Source organism: Sus scrofa, chromosome 3, assembly GCF_054392235.1.
Source record: "Sus scrofa isolate SSC_HxYL_T2T_F1_AM1 chromosome 3, Sscrofa_HxYL_maternal_Yorkshire_Landrace_v2.0, whole genome shotgun sequence".
In the NCBI taxonomy this organism is placed as follows: Eukaryota; Metazoa; Chordata; class Mammalia; order Artiodactyla; family Suidae; genus Sus; species Sus scrofa.
Genome location: NC_139385.1, coordinates 106,842,487 through 106,859,225, shown reverse-complemented (window position 1 = coordinate 106,859,225; position 16,739 = coordinate 106,842,487). Strand labels below are relative to the sequence as shown.

The following is a 16,739-nucleotide window of genomic DNA, read 5'->3' as shown; positions in this document are numbered from 1 at the left end:
TAGAATTGTCATGGTCTCTGTCTAGCCGAGGAGAGAGACACTGGGACAATGTATCACAGCTTGATAGAAGTCCTGGAGGAGATATGTATGCATACAGTGGGAACACGAGTGCTCGGGTAATTAATCCTGACTTGAAATATCTGGAAAGGCTTTAAGAGGAGGCAGTAACTGACTTTGATCTTGGGGAAGGAGGAGGCATTCACCAGGCTGACCCTTCCCAAAGAGTACTTGCTAAATGGGTGCCTGTTCAAAAGAAAAGGAGAGGCCGGTGGTTCCTGCCCTCAAGAAACTGACGGCCTATTGAGGAGACCAGCCTGGCACATCTCAGCCAGTTGGAGCTCTGAAAAGGCAGATGGGACTGTGGAGGCGAGGATGGGTGCTGAGGGTACTCTGTGATCCAGGGTTTCCGGAGTGGGTACTCGCTCTCGTGGAGAACACGGTTTCTCTGAGGACAGTTCAGACCTTGGAAGGGTGTCAGCTGTAAGGGGCCCAGCCCCTCTGACTTTCCTCATCAGCCTGCTTGAGTAGAGAAAGAAGTCGCTTGCTGGATTGGGACTGGGGAGGGAGGGTGGGTGGCGAAGGTGGATGGAGAGAGTTCAGCATGATCAGCCCTCTCCATAGAATCCTGCTAGAATCTGTGGTTTGCAAAACCCATGTGGCCAGCACAGCCCCTGAGCACGGGGCCCTTCAGCCTCACCCAAGCACGACTCACATGCCCAGCTTTGCTTGTGCTGTTGCATCCACCTGAAAGGCCTTCCCTTTCTTGCCTTCCTGAAGTCTTCCCTGGCTGCTCTTTTACACTGGTTCTAGCTCTATAGACACTTTATATCAGATACTCTCTGTCCCTCATCATTAAGGCGTATTCAGCATTTTCCTCTCTTTTTAACTCCCTGATGCGACTGTGAGTACCTTGAGAGCAAAAATAACATCGTGTGCTTTTCTTATCTCCCAGGTCCAGTTGGTGTCATGTAAAGGGGCTTCTATAGACAGTCTTGTCGTTGAATCCCAGCACTGCCACTTACTCTGGAACTTTGAGCTCAGTTTCCATATCTGTGAAATGGGATAACACAGGCTTTCACAACCTTGACACTATTGGCATTTGGGGGCTAGATAATCCTTTGCTGAGGGGACTGTCCTGTCTGCTGTAGGATGTCTAGCAGCAGACATCCTCCCTCCTCTCATTAGACACTAGAAGCATCACTCCCTCTCCAGTCATGGCCATCAAAAATGTCTCCAGATGGAAGTTCCTTTGCGGTGCAGTGGGTTAAGGATCCAACGTTGCTGCAGCTGTGGCACAGGTTGCAACTGCAGTGCAGGTTCGATCCCCAGTCCGGGGAACTTCTGCATGCTGCAGGTGCGGCCAAAAAAAAGAAAAAGAAAAAGAAAAAAAATTGTCTCCGGATATTTTTGTGATACTCGCCTGTCAAATGTCCCCCGTGCTGACCTTCCCTTGTGCAACAGAATTGCTTCCAGTTGGGAATCACTGGGATGACACTACCTGCTGAGTGTGCATCAGACCTCATCATTACTGCATCTGGAACATAGTAGAGGTTCCATAAATGCTGATTCTCCTTCATCCCTAATCCACCCAGCACTCGGTATGCTGCAGATTGATGGATTGTGTGGAGCTGTGACTCTAGGTTTTGGAGGTTTGGGGTGGAAATGCCGTGGAACTCTCGGGTTGCCCCCACAATGCACTAACATAGTCACTGCTGTTTTCTTAATTGCAGATTGATCTGGAACCGGAAGGAAGAGTGTATGTGATCATTGATCTCTCGGGGTCGTCGGGCGAAGGTAGGAGAGTGTGACCTCTCATCCATTGACCCTTTGTCTTTTGGTTTCTCCCTTCCCTCCTTGGCTGAGATATATTACAGATGTATTGAATGAATTGGCACCCTGTAAAGGAAAAGGTTATTTTGAAGATGCTTATGCCCATGCACCAAAAGGGACTAGCCATCTGTTGATTTTGGTGGAGCAGAGAGAAGATTTTTGACTTAACAGAGTGAGGCCAATAAAGCAGGCAGGTGCCCAGGCAGGCTTCGGCAGGATGGCTGCCTCTCCCTGGAGGCCCGCATGGGGTTTGTGTGTGTGCGGTGGGGAGGAAGTAAAACCAGTTGGTCTAACGGTATTCAGAAATGAAACAAATAAGGTGTCAAATTTCAGAATCTTATTTCTTTAGAGCTTGTGTAGAAGTGTTACTTCTTTTTATCAGTTCCTTATGCAGGAAGGCTCCTCTCTTACAGAGAAATAGTGGGGTGGGGACATCTGCTCCCCATTGGCTGATTAGATAGAGTATAGATGTTCTCTGATAGTTGGATTTTTCTTCTTTCTTCTTCTCTGCATCCTGTCTTTGCTCACTTACTACCTTTCAAGGCTTGCTGCATGCTGAGGGCTGTGCAGTCCAGGGAGAAGCGAAGACTGGATGATAAGACCTTGTCCACATGGGAACAGGGAGATGGTGGTAGACTTGGGCTCTAGAGAGGCTGACAATTAGTATTGAGATGTAGTTATCGGGGCCATGTTTCCTCCCCTCTTTGTGGGCAGGGGACTGAACTATTGGCTTTAAAGCCATGGCAGAAAGATGGGAAGAGCAAGATGGGTTTCTCTCGGCAATGAAGAAAACATGGGCATTCGAGATTGTGGTCCAAAGGGAAAGGCAGACATTGGCTCCCTCAGCTCCCAGCTGGAAGACTTGGCCTTTTATGGCATCTCCCCAGAATACTGAGGGTTATAAGCATGAAGTTGCAGCCCTACAGTTTTAGGGATGAAGCTGTAGTTGAAGGTTCTGTAATGGGAGGAGGAATTATCTACGCCAGTTCAAAGGCTGGTCAAATGATGCGCTTGACTGTGGTGCCCGATGATTTTCATTTGGCCAATTCATTGCCCAATTTCAACAGGTGTTCAGAATAATTGAATAATCATGTGTATGTGGAGCCGATAATAGAATTCAGTTCTCTTTGAATAGATCTCAATTATTTGGCATACGTTTAAAACTTTAAACATCCTTCCAAAATTGGTCTCTTAACATTTTCTGCTCTTTATAGCAATTATGTTTTGGCGTTTCCAACTTGCCTTCTCTACTCTCAACTCTGAACAGCCCGGAATAGAAACAGTTGTAGAAGACGTAGCAATTTAACAATATTTAGTATGAAATATTTAAGACATACAAAAGGGCCTATAGGATAATAAAATGGGTACCCACCACCCAGATTAAGAAATAAAGCACCTAGTAAGGTAAAGCCTTACACTACTTTTAACATAGCCTGTGATCCCAAATTTACTAGGCTTACTTGTGTTACAGTGGTCTCCTGATTTAGATACTGGTGGGACATTTGATGAACAAAATCAATCCCCTTTTTTCTTTACATAATCTATATGCAATAGGGTGATGAATTAAATGTATATTTCCTGTACCTAGGTGCTTGGCAAACAATGAATGGGAGGCTTGGATTATTTTTTCTCTGAAAAGATTAACAACTTGCAAAATTAGAGAAGACATCCTTTTTTTACATTAGAGGGAAAGGATATGGACAAATGAATGAATAAATAAATTAGAAGCAATTGATTTTTTTTCTTCTTGCTTCTACAGCCTATTTATTGCATGTGAATGACCAAAGCAGTTTTCATTGGGCTGAATTCTTAGCTTACTTTTTTTTTTTTTTAAATCTCTTTCATCTAAAGAAAATAGAGTTTGCTTCAGAAATGCTGACACATGCCAGACACTGTAAAGTGCTAGCATGTGTTGCTCTGACGAAAATGGGAAGTTTTTCTGCTTTTTTTTTTTTTTTTGCTTTTTAGGGCTGCACCCGTAGCATATGGAAGTTCCCAGGCTAGGGATCGAATTGGAGCTGTAGCTGCCTGCCTACACCACAGCCACAGTAATGCCAGCTCTGAGTCAAGTCTGCGACTTACACCACAGCTCATGGCAATCAATCCTGGATCCTTAACCCACTGAGCAAGGCCAAGACCAGGGATCGAATCTCCTAGTCAGATTCATTAACCACTGGACCATGACAGGAACTCCGTGCTCCATTTTTTCCCTTGCTGTTCTTGGATTTGGAATTCTTTCCCTGGATGGTGGGAAGGACTTCTAGCAGTCTCTTCCTGGAAGCTGATGGTGTGTTCTGTCTGTGTTCTGCATGTTTGTTCTCCCAGTCTTGCTTCTGGGAGGCTGAGGGCTCCTGGTCCAGGGGTGGTTTTGTTTCTGGAAGGATTGGGGTGGTGAGGAGAGGAGCAGAGATTGACCAGGCACAACATTTGCTACCTAGGTTGCATGAGAAGGGTGCGGGCGAAATGTGGTCAGCATACCCAGACTGTGGACACTTACAGATTCTTATTTAAGCCCCTTTCTCTAGTGAAAATTTCCAACTCTATATTCTGAGAAAGGGTGAAAAGAGAGTTGCAAGGAGGCATACCTGACATTTTCTCCACTCTATTATTCTGCCATCAAGCATCCTTTCAGCTCGCCTATTTCAAGCACTCCGGTCCCATCAATGGGGAAAAAAAAAAGTATTCATAGAAATGGCACAAACTTTACAACACATGCAAATACCAAAGAGCTCAGAGAAAGGTGTGGGGGTGAGACAGTGTGAATCCACCCCCTTCTTCTGGGATGTGCCAAAGGGTTCTTTTTCTTGCTAGCACACTTAACACACTGTAGAAAGCCCAGCCGTTTATGTCTGCTAGAGCTTGAGCTAATGTGATTTCTAACTGTCTAATAAAATTCCATCGCTGGCACGTCCTGTGCAGTTCATCATAATGGGATTTGACCAGTGTGTGCTTAACTAAACCAGGCAACCTAACCCCAGATGTAAGAGGTCAAGCTGGATGACAGCTAAGGTCATTTCTGGTCATGTGATTTTGATCTCTGGTGTAATTTGAGTAGACATCTATCAGAGCTCAAGGCTGAGGGCTGGCTAATATCTATTGCAGGTAGAAGGGGTCGACAAGTACTGTGCCAGGCACTTTACCTCTATTATCCCATGGAGGAAACCTTCTCAGAATGCTTTGTGTGATGCTCTGGTCTCAGGCACCTCTTAGTGTTTTCTTTTATTGTTAAGTAATGGCCGTGTGGCTTCCTGGTAAACATGGCACTACAGGCTCTCCAGATAATTAAATCAGAGCGTAATTAGTCCAGGCAACAGAAGCATAAACAACAATGTATGTAATTCTCAATTGTGCAAATTATTATTTCCTGCTGTGCGCATTAGTTAGTATTTCTTCCTCTGTTGTGATGTAATTTGTATAGTATTTCTATTCTTTATAATAATATGACAGTGAACCATCATTTGCAGGCTCCCAAAGGAGGAGCAGTCAGGATCTAACCCAAGGATTTCTAGGCTCTTCTCCCTCCCTTCCCCTTCCATCCAAGTGTCATATTCACCCAGGGGAGTTCTTTACAGTTTAGACAACAATAGAAAGAACAAGAAGTGGGCCTCAGTGGTGTCACGGAAATAATTTTCCAATAAAATGCCAAAGATACCACATAATTGGAATGATTTTTGCAACACATCCGTCACAAACAACGTGGGATATCAGGTCCTGGAGTGAGCACGTATTGCAGAAGCAAAAGATGAAGAGTGGGGTGCAGGATCCATCCAGCCCTCTCCCATTCTGCCTGCAGCCACAGTCTTCGGAAAGCACTCAGCCTCCTCTCTGGGACCAGCAGCAGAGAGAGGAGCCTTAGGAGTCCACCAGTCCCGAATATAAATCCTGGCTGTGGTGCTGACTACTAGTTTAGAGCTTCAGATTTCCCCCCTGCCCCTGGGCATAATGGGCTGTGAGGTAGGTAACATGATGGGATTACTATAAGGACAGTGCCTGCAGCAATATAGGCACATAGGTGATGCTCAACGAATACCCTAAAGGCCCTGGAGACCTGAAGGTAGGGATGTGACCCACACTCTAACTGGGTACCCAGGAAGGAGCAGCAGACAGGGTGCTCAGGGAAACAGTTTGAGGGCAAGTTTCTGACTCTAGGGGGTGGCATGTTCAAAAGGTCCAAGAACAGAGCAAGATGATAAAGAGGCAAATGAGAGAAAAATATCTGTATCTGGCAGGGGCTGAGATTGCCTTTTGCAGAGTTCAGCCCTTGCCATTGTTGTGTCCCATTTTCTGCCTCTTTCTTCCCCACCCTTCCCCCAGTGACATATTTCCCAGCAGGACATTCTTTAGCTTCTCTGGGTCCTGTGACCCTTAATGTTAGAAATGTCTCATCATCGGAGGTGAGCTCATGCCCTCTCTGCTCAGTGCAGATAGAACATGTGGTCCCCCACACTCTCACCGGCCCTGGGTAAAAGCCCTTCATGTGTTTGAAGATAGTTATTAAATAGCTCTTCTTCAGGCTGAATCAATCAAATCCCTTAACCTCTCTGAAGAGATAGTTTAGAAATCTCATCTCATCTTTGCAGCTCTTTTCTGGCCTTTTTTTTCCCAGGTTGCGCAGACAGCCAGATATGATCAGACCTGCTTTGCTTTGTTCTAAAATGATAACGTGTGTAGAGCCAGCGTTACCTCCATGTCTGAGACAGTGACATTGAGAGGTCAAGTGATGTGCCTGAGGCCAGATGGTTGATTACCAGACCCTGTTGAGGCCAGGCCCCAGGCTCAGATCCAGGGCCCTGCCTGGATCGTGGCACCAGTCACGGCTCCTATAATGAGTTTGCCAACACGGCAAAAATCTCCTCACTGCTTTTAAAATTTTACTTCTTTTCTTCAGAAAGCTTTTTACAGAAATAGGAGGGTAAAGTTTTTAGCTTTGAATCCAAAGATGACTCAAAGAGTCCCTTTCATAAATAAGCAGATATCTTTCCCACTCTTTTAGAAACGAGGCATCCCTGTCATGGCTCAGTGGTAATGAATCTGACGAATATCGTTGCGGATGCAGGTTTGATCCCTGGCTTCACTCAGTGGGTTGAGGACCCAGCCTTGCCGTGAGCTGTGGTGTGGGTCCCAGATGAGTCTTGGATCCAGCATTGCTGTGGCTGTGGTGTAGGCTGGCAGCTGCAGCTCTGATTCAGTCCCTACCCTGGGAATTTCCATATGCCACAGGTGTGACCCTAAAGAGCTGAATAAATGAATAAATGAATAAATAAATAAGAAAACTTCCATGGTCCCATTTCGGGAAAGGTCACCTCCTTCTCAGGCCCTGTAAAGTTGGTCCAAGACTAAGTCTTAGTCTGCAACTAGACCCAACTCAAACCCAAGCAGGTTAGTCATCTTTCTTTCCTGTGTCCATGGCAAGCATTAGAGCACAGCCTTTAGGGTTGAAATAGGGAGGTAGGACTTCCTCTTGAAACTGCTTAGCCAGTGAGTGGTTTCTATCTAGATAACATCTTTCAGAGCCCAGAGTCCCATTAATGCTTCCATTCATGAGAATTCTACCTTTTTCTTTAGAAGTTTTGCAATTATTATTATTATTATTATTACTATTATCTTTTCTAGGGCCACACCTGCAGCATATGGAGGTTCCCAGTCTAGAGGTCTAATCAGCCAGCCTACGCCACAGCCACAGCAATGTGGGATCCAAACCAAGTCTGCGACCTACACCACAGCTCACGGCAACACCAGATCCTTAACCCACTGAGCGAGGCCAGGGATCAAACCTGCAACCTCATGGTTCCTAGCTGGATTCGTTTCTGCTGTGTCGCAACGGGAACTCCCTAGAAATTTTGCCATTATTTAACCCGACACCTTCTGATGATCAGGTGATTACGAAGAATCATTCATTCAAATGAATAGTAGTTACCAATGCACTTGAACAAATGTGTCCATTTTTGGTGCTCATGCTGAATTTGGGGCATGGGAAGCAGAACATGAGAGATGGCATTTTCAAGAACACATGGCCCTTGAATTCAAGGAGCTCGCGATTCAATTAGGAATCCAAGACTTACCTACAGTTCAGAAGCGTTAGCGACCAATGCAAAGTAACATCACATCGAGTGCCTAATTGGGTGTTGCCAAGAGTTCTCCAAATGGAAATAAGTTGAAGCTAGAATAACCCAGGGAAATCAAGAAAGAGGCAGGGCGTGGGCTGAAAAGGAAACATTTAGATAGACTAGATTAATAGGGAAGAAGTGGAGACACCATTCTTAGTAAGGGGGATTATGTCATCATTATCAAAGACCAGCTTTGAAGCTCTTATTTTTAGGTAAGGTTGGATAGACATGATAAATTAAACAGATGCAATGTGTGTGCTCAGGGAACTTCCAAACCAAGACAGTCATCAGTGTCGCAAACAGAAATTTTCAAACACAACAATGAAACACTGAAATGATTAAGCCGTGTTTGAAGTTCTTTTTGGATGTGTCTTCATGGTCAAGGCCTCTCATGCACCTTGGCCCCCAAGGAGGAGGGATGTTCTAGGCCAAGTCTGGTCTAGGCTGGGACATTAAGTAGAGCACATTTTATAAGCATGGGGCTTAGGTTATGAGAAAGTCAAGCCTGGGTACAGGCATCCCATTAGAGCCTTTTGGGCACATTTTCTCGTCGCTCCCTTGGCAGTCTCATGGAACCCCTTGGGAAGCATTGTACCACCCTCGGCATTCTCCGCCTCCCCAGCCTGTCTAGCTGGTGGCCCTGCAGCAAGCCCTGACACTCCTACCCTTTGCAACTTCTATTCTGTCTCTAATGGGAAACATTGCTTGAGATGGTAAGGGAAGTGCTTACCCTCCCAAATAGGTGACTTCAAAGTCAGGCACCTGCTCCAAGGAGCTGAAGGGACTCCCTCCATCAGCTGTGAGGCACCTCAAGGCCATAAGATCATGGTCCTGCTCACCCCACAAGGTCCCCAGACATTCATGGACAAGCCGGATTCTCCAGTAGCATGTGGAGAACAGAAATAGTCTAAGCATCTGATAAGAGTAAAAATAACAAAAGCCAGATGTTCAAAAACGTTGATCTTGCAACATATAACCAGCTTAGCATTCCCCCTGCCCAGCATAACTACGTGACACTGATACACAGGCTCAGGGAGGGGCCCCTTATTTTCCAGATTTGGAGCTCTATCCTTTGTCGTGCTGGAATCAGTGCTTGTTCCTAGAAGTGGCCATATGCACCAGATGAGACAGGGGGAGTCAGTTTGAAAAGCAGTGAGCACCACCCCCTCCCCATCAAGGGCTTTTTAATGTCACAAAGAGATATGGCTAAAATGCTTGATGAGAAATAAGCCAAGAAACCCTCATTTCCTTCCAAACAGGCTCTAGAAGCACAGCAGTTCCTCTGAAATGAATCATCCACAGTTAACAACACCAAATGCCAACCATTAGCAGATGAAAAACAGAATTGAATCCTAAGTGTTTGGAGAGCAGTGCCCTTTAGGATCACTACCGAAGCCTCCTTCCCCTCTGCCATCGTGGGAGCATAGATGCGCATTTTCTATTGGTTTGTGAGCCGATTTCCTAATGAAGTGATTGAAGGAGGAATCATCATGTTGAAGAAACACGCATATAGTCAGGGTGGGTTTCTAAGAGATCCTTAGTTAGGAAGTGAGCTCTGTGATTCCTGGCGTGGCCTCCAATTCTGTCTCTGTTGTCTTGCAAATACATCATTTCTGTGTCTTGTAAAGAATATTGTTTTGGGAAATTCATGCTTGCAGCTCAGGTCATACTGGGTCAAAGTGGCTCATAATTTGATCATTTACTGTTGTTGATGTCCTTGCGATTTGGCTTAAAACAAAAGGGTATTTCCATTTATTTAACCTAATTTAGAGAGTTGTCTTTCAGGGCCAATTACTTTATTCTTTTATCTAGTTGAAATTGGCCAGTGCTGACAGTTTTATTGATTTTCCATATTACCTAGCTTCATTGAAACCTTCACATTTTCACAATCAAGAGCATTCGCTGTCTTATTCAAGCTGCTAACACAGGGGCTTTCATCTTCCTCCTTTATTAGAAACCTTCAGTGTGACCTTGTGGGGGCCTGTGAAGGTGTGCGTGTTTGTCTCTGACTCTCCTATCTCCCCTTTGTCCTCAGTTTCCCTCCTTGGAAGCATCATTTATTTACTCATCTAAGTGATGCTAAGCCCTGGGAGTATAGAATTAATGAAGACGGTCCCTGCTGTAGGGTATCTGTGCAGAAGGAGGCAAGGCATAGACCAGTAAGCATAGTGGTGTGTTGTATCAGTTGGAGAGGGTTGGGAGAACAGGGAGCCATGGGACCACCATGGACCAATCCTTCCACATGCTCCCATTGGCTCCATGGCAACCCTGAAAGGCATGTAACAACAGTTATCCTCTTTTCTTGGTTGAGGACAGAGCCGCTGCCCACTGAAGGTGCATCCAATCAGAAGATAAAGGAAGATCAGGACTTGATTTACCAAAATGTGATTTTTTTTTTTTTTAGGAATACATCTGATTTATACATTCATTCATTCATTCACTCAACTATTGGGCAGCTATGCCAGTTGTTCTTTTCAGTGCTGGGGACGAAAAAGTGAACAGTGAAAACAGAAATCCTTGCCCTTGGGTGTCATCCATTTCTAGCAGATGTGTATATGTATTGGCTGTCTCTGCAAGGTACATCTCATGCTGGGAACAGCAGTTGTCTCTGGAGAAGGAAAAGGGTAAGTTTAGAAAGGAAGGAACCTTTCTTGTCCATGCCTGTAATCTTCATTTTCTTTCCCATGTATATGTATGAGCTCTTAAAACAATTACTTAGAAAATTTGGAAAAAAAAATTCAATTAGGTAGAAATGTCACCATTCTCATATACATGGAGACGGTGACTTGCCCATGTCAGGAGGCTATGAAGGGTTCCAGAAGACCCAGGCAGAGAGGAATGACCTGATGAATCCACAGTCTAAGGGCAGGGAACTTGGAAATAATGCACAATGTCTACTGCGTGTTCTTTAGCGCTCAACAGACACCCGTGTTTGGAGTGTGGGATATGCCAAAATTAAGAATTCCCTCCAACTGTACCTGTCACCAAGGACTGAGTGCTCCCAACATGGATAGGCAGGTGGGCCAGGAAGCTAGACCCCCATGGAGAGAATGATGGATAAATGATTCACATAGAGCATTCATTCCTGGGAACCACTGGCCTCTGCGTGCCCAGCCCTGCTGCCAAGAGGCTCACACCCCTCTGGATGGTTGATCCCATGTGGACATTTTTACTAGCACCGGGTAGCACCCACTAGCATTTTGGCTCAGCTGCTCCTTGTCCCAAGCTTGACCATCTCTGCAGACTTAGAAGCTTCACTAGGTGGGGTCCCTTCTGCCCAGCTAAGTCAGGCACACTGGCTGCTGGGGGGTTATTCCTTCTCTCCAGGCACTCAAGTTTGCCTGTTTCCTGACACTGAGAATAGCAGTGATGTTTAATTCAGAGAGCTGTCCTGTGCAGTGGGAACCCGTGGCCTTGACTATCAGCCGGGTGTCAGTTCTTTGGAAAGTGTCAGAAAGAGTGAACTCGGGAAGTCAAGTTCACTTGCAGGTATATCTATGTGTTATTGAAACTGGGATTTTGCAGACACCTGCATTTTTGCTTTTGTTCCACCATTAGTTAATTCTTTGATGTAGTGGTTGATTTAGGAGTCTTATATGGAGAGTTGTTGCCTGCCAGGCACCATGCCAAGAGCCGGAGAAACAGCGATGAATAAGATACAGGCCTTACTCTTGAGAAGCTCCTAAGCTAGGGCATATCTACAACAAGTCATCTGTTCCACTTGGACCTCTGTGGCCTCCTTGGTAGATGGAGATGGGGTGGGACTAATGACCACTTGTTCCTTTGGTGTCCGGAGTGAAAACCAAGAGAAGTTTGCACAGAGCCAGGCACCTGCAAAGAGGAAGGAGAGAGCACCCAAATTTTAAGCCAAATCTCTGTATGGAAAGTATTTTATTTAAGCCTCAATTGATCGGCCATATTATCATCCCTATTTTATAGATGGCAAAACTGAGGCTGTAAGAGTTCTAAGACTGTGAATCACCCAGATCCTGTGAAAATGTAGATTCTGCCTTAGTGGGCTCAGGGTGGGACCAAGATGCCACATATGCTACATGTCTCACCAGGTCCCAGAAGATGCCCCTGCCTTGGTCTCCAGACAGCGCTTTGAGTAGCGAGAGCCTCTAAGAGCTGTGACTTCCCCTTTGAACCAGCTTCTATGGATTGACAATTCAGAGGGAAACCTGCTTTCTCTCCTCCCCAACTTCTGTCTAGTTCTCAAAGTCAAGACCTTTGACTCCTTTTCTGGGTAGTATCTTTCTCGCCCTCCTCCTGACTCTCCCTTCTTCTGGGCAGGTCCCAGGAAGGCACGTGGCATATTCTCAGGCACTAAGCGAGGTAGCAGTGCCTCTGCCCATGTGGTCCAGTCTTGGCTTTCATCATCCACAGAAGGTCAAAACGGACAGCTTTGGTGCTCTTCAGCTAGGAGAACAGGCACCAATTTATACCGAGAAAACAAAAGGCAACCAGTCAGGATATTGGATTTTTTTCTTGTTTTTGTGTTTGCTTTTCTATAAATACCCTCAAGTATTGAGTGGTGCTTGAATTTGATCCCACTGTGCTAATTTTCTCCTTGGTTCCTGGGGCTTTAATTAAAATAACTCACCCAGGGACCTTGCTAGAACTTACTTCCACGTGATCGTCCTCTGAGGTAGGCAGGTTGCACCTGCCTTTAATGGACGGGGAGACACAGAGGGAGTTCTGAATGAGGTCCTGGGTACCCAGTAGGGGCATAATTTTTTACTTGTCGAATAAATGAATGCATGACTAAATGAAATAACAGGAGAAAGTGTCACTTGGAGAGGAAATATGTAGTTAAACAAGGTGTTTGGACTGACGTTGCTTTGCATAATCAGTTGTTTCATATTCTGTGTACAGTTGATTTCACGGATGGGCGTGGGCCTGCGTGGTTAAGCTTTCTGAGCCTGGTACTTATTAGGGGCGCTCCAAGGCCACCTCAAAGCCTCCACACACACCAAGTCCCCAGTTATAATACCCTGTCCCCTCCCCGGTAATTCAACTACTTCTCTATTCTTTCAAAATTTCATTTCAAGTTTGCCTCCTCCTGGGGGTCTTCCCACGCCAGCCCGCCACCCCCACCCGCTGGTTCACACACTGTATTTGCTCCCACACTCCTCTGTGTCTTTCTGTACAACCATGTACTCAGATATTTATATTATATCTGTAACTAGAGTGCTGGTGGTACCCTGCCTACCCCAGTAAACCACAAGTTATTCAAGGGCAGAAGCTTCCGGAAAATGGGCTTAGAGCTGAGAGCTGGCCCATGCACATAAGGCTCCAGGTTGGCCTCATGATATAGCGGTGTTGAACCTAGGACTCTGTCCTGCCATTCAGACCACATATAAAGCCAGCCTGGGAACAAGAGCCATCTCTGTACATCACTGGCCTCTTCGTCCCCTGGGGACCCAGACCACCCAAGACCACTGGCTACCACGATGCCACAAAGTCCACGGGAGTCTTGAAGATCATGGTACCTCCTAGCGCTGGGCACAATGCCTCTAATTAGTTACCACAAGAAGCTTTCTGATGAAGTGTAGAGGGAGCAACCCCTTTATTGAAATCAGAATCTTGGATTCCAGGAGTTCCTGTTGTGGCGCAGCAGAAACAAATCCTACTAGGAACCACGAGGTTGTGAGTTTGATCCCTAGCCTTGCTCAGTGGGTTAAGGATTCTGGCATTGCCGTGAACTGTGGTGTAGGTTGCAAACGCAGCTCGGATCTGGTGTGGCTGTGACTGTGGTGTAGGCCGGCAGCTGTAGCTCTGATTTGACCCCTAGCCTGGGAACCTCCACATGCTGTGGGCGCGGCCCTAAAAAAGCAAAAAGAAAAAAAAAATTAAATAAAAATAAAATAAAATACTGTAGAACAGATTCTTCTCTTAATGGTCTTTTATAAGAGCTTTATCTCTGTCGCATAACTTCCATAAATATGTACAAAGGCTCTTTATTTTACTTGAAAAAAAATTCAAGATTTGGGTGGGAAAAAAGGTAGAGAAAAGAGTGTATGAAATAATGGGAAAAGGAAATAAGTTGGATCTCAGCATCTATTTCCAAAATAGTTCTATTTCCTGACAATTTAGGCCAACACGGAAATGTTAAAACATGACTCTTGTTTCCAAAGATCTAGGGAAGGATTCTATTTGAATAGACCCTAAACTGTGTGAACCCCTCCTGGGAAGATTTTTTTAAGTGGAAAAACCTGCTGTAACATCAACATTCGCTCCTTAATTCTGTCTCACATGGGAATGCACTTGGGGTTCATTGAAAAGGGGTCCCTTGGTGTGATCCTGTGAACCAGTCCATCCGGGGGGGAAGGAAAAAGGGCAACAGGCCTTTGACTTGAGGGAGAACATCATTCTGCCATGCTCATCTGTATCTGCTGGCTCATAAGGATTTTTCTCCTCAAACTTATTGCGTGGAAGCTACAGAAATAGGAAGAAACTGAGGTTTCTCTGAGGAGGCTTACTTAGCCTCTTGCCCTCAGAAAGGGTTTGATTTTGGGTAGATAGCTTATCACTGTGGTGGGTGATGAATGCCACAAACAGGAAGCAGTAAAGAGGTTACTGCATCTGTGAGGTGGGGTGCCAGGAGGGTGGTTGACCCCCTGCCCCCAGCCATTGACCTACCTTTTGTCTAATGCTTGAAATTACCTTCAGGGCTGTCACTTTGATGGTGGGTTTTGATGCGATGACATAGCTAACCCTTCCTTCCCTAACAACAATGACAACAAAACCAACCATTCCTTACAGAGAGATGAAATCCAAAGCCTTTCTATTTTTTTGCCTTTTTGCCATTTCTAGGGCCGCTCCCTCGGCATATGGAGGTTCCCAGGCTAGGGGTTGAATTGGAGCTGGAACTGCCGGCCTACGCCAGAGCCACAGCAACTCGGGATCCAAGACGCATCTGCAACCTACACCACAGCCCACGGCAACGCCGGATCTTTAACCCATTGAGCAAAGCCAGGGATTGAACCCGCAACCTCATGGTTCCTAGTCGGATTCGTTAACCACTGAGCCACGATGGGAACTCCTCCAAAGCCTTTTTAATCTCCTCAGGCTTGAAGGACCAAGAGCCAGCTTTGCAGTCCCCTAATTTTGTGCACAATACTTTCAAAACAAACAAACATATCTAAAGGGCCAAGGAGTGAACATTTGAATAACTGAGTTAATGGGAGATTCCATTTGCAGAAAACTAAAGTGTATTAAAAATCCTCTCATGTCTCGTTGTGTAGACACAGTTTTTAGTAGTATTTCTGGCTTTTTTTGTTTGTTTGTTTTTTTGGTCGTTTGGTCATCCGGGCAGCCTGTCAACCTGCTGAAGTGCTGGGAGGGCCCAGTTGAGTCTAAATAGGGACCTTTGCTGCCCCATGAGGACCCCTTTCTGATTTGCTGTATTAGACTCTTATTTTCTAAAGGAGAAACGATGCATCTTATCATAAGGGCCAATATTTTCACTGTTTTCCTTACCCATCATTCTTCTGTAACAAAAAAAGGGCAGGAGCAATAAAATATTCAATAAATGCACAAGTGCTTTCTTTAGACTCTAAACTCTGAGAAGGTCAGGACAGTGTCTATTTTGGTATCTGCTGTACTTCCATGGCCTTAGACAATGCCAGCAAACAGCAGTGCTTAGGAAATATTTGTTCCGTGAATTAATGATTGACCATAGTATAGATAAAGATGGTAAAGGTGAGGAGTTCCCGTTGTGGCTCAGTGGTAATGAACCCATGTGGTATCTTTGAGGATGTGGGTTCGATCCCCGGCCCCACTCAATGGTTCGAAGATCTGGCATTGCCATGCGCTGTGGTGTAGGTGGCAGATGTGGCTCGGATCCCAAGTTGTTGTGGCTCTGGCACAGGTCAGCAGCTGCATTTCCCATTTGACCCCTAGCCTGGGAACTTCCATACGCTCTGAGTATGGCCCTAAAAAAACCCAAAACAACAACAACAACAACAACAAAAAGGTGGGAAAGGTGAGAAGGCAGCATCGTGGCTTGGCAGGCAGAGAACTCTGCTGTGAGATGTCATTGCTGACTGATGGTGAGCATCCATATTTGGCCTGTGTGTTGTTTGAAGGCAAAGATCTGCCTGTAATAGGTGGGTTTGGGGTCACTGAGGCCGTCGGCAGTGCTCCTGGAGACCGGAAGACAGAGTTCACCTGCTTAATTACAGATGGCCATCCAGCTACTCAGCCTCTCCCTAGCTGTAATTATGGCCTTTGTAGCCACTGTACTGCCAGGCCCACTAGAAACACCTAGCTCTGCCTGGAGAGGGACCTATTTTGCTTTTATTTTTAATGCTTTAAAACAGAGATCAAACCAGTGTCTTTTGGATTTAACACTCACTTCTGCACAAGGCCTTCACCAGGCATCCTTGCCTTAGGAAACCAACAAATGATAATTCTTTTGTTTGACTTAAGGAAAAAATACTCTCTGTGATGTGCTTCCCTGGAATCAATCTGTCCTTTGGGACTAATTGAAATCAGCCTTACTCTCCCTCCCTCTCCCCTCCACTATGGTCATATGCAGCCACTGGTATGCCACAGCCACCAAAATGTGGGATCCAAGCCACAGAAATGCTGATCCTTAACCCAGTGAGCAAGGCCAGGGATCCAACTTGCATCCTCATGGCTGCTCTTCTGCTTCTGAACCCACTGAGCCATAACTCAGATGCAGGGAACTCCTGTAACTATAGTTTCTTTATGTCATTTACTTAGGAATGAAACTGTTGGTTCAATAGGCCTGTGTCTGTCCAACTCTTCTAGGTAGTGATACATTATTTACTAGGT

General features: G+C 45.6%; 1 protein-coding gene across 4 annotated transcripts in view; it reads left to right on the top strand.

Moving 5' to 3' along the window:
* Nucleotides 1-16,739, top strand: part of PRKCE (protein kinase C epsilon) — a 514,046-nt gene that overhangs the window by 193,817 nt on the left and 303,490 nt on the right. For all 4 annotated transcript variants that reach the window (XM_021088294.2, XM_085019379.1, XM_085019380.1 and 1 more), the window contains one exon: nucleotides 1,731-1,794. In XM_021088294.2, coding sequence (XP_020943953.2) covers nucleotides 1,731-1,794 — 64 coding nt within the window. The remainder of the gene's footprint in view (nucleotides 1-1,730; nucleotides 1,795-16,739) is intronic.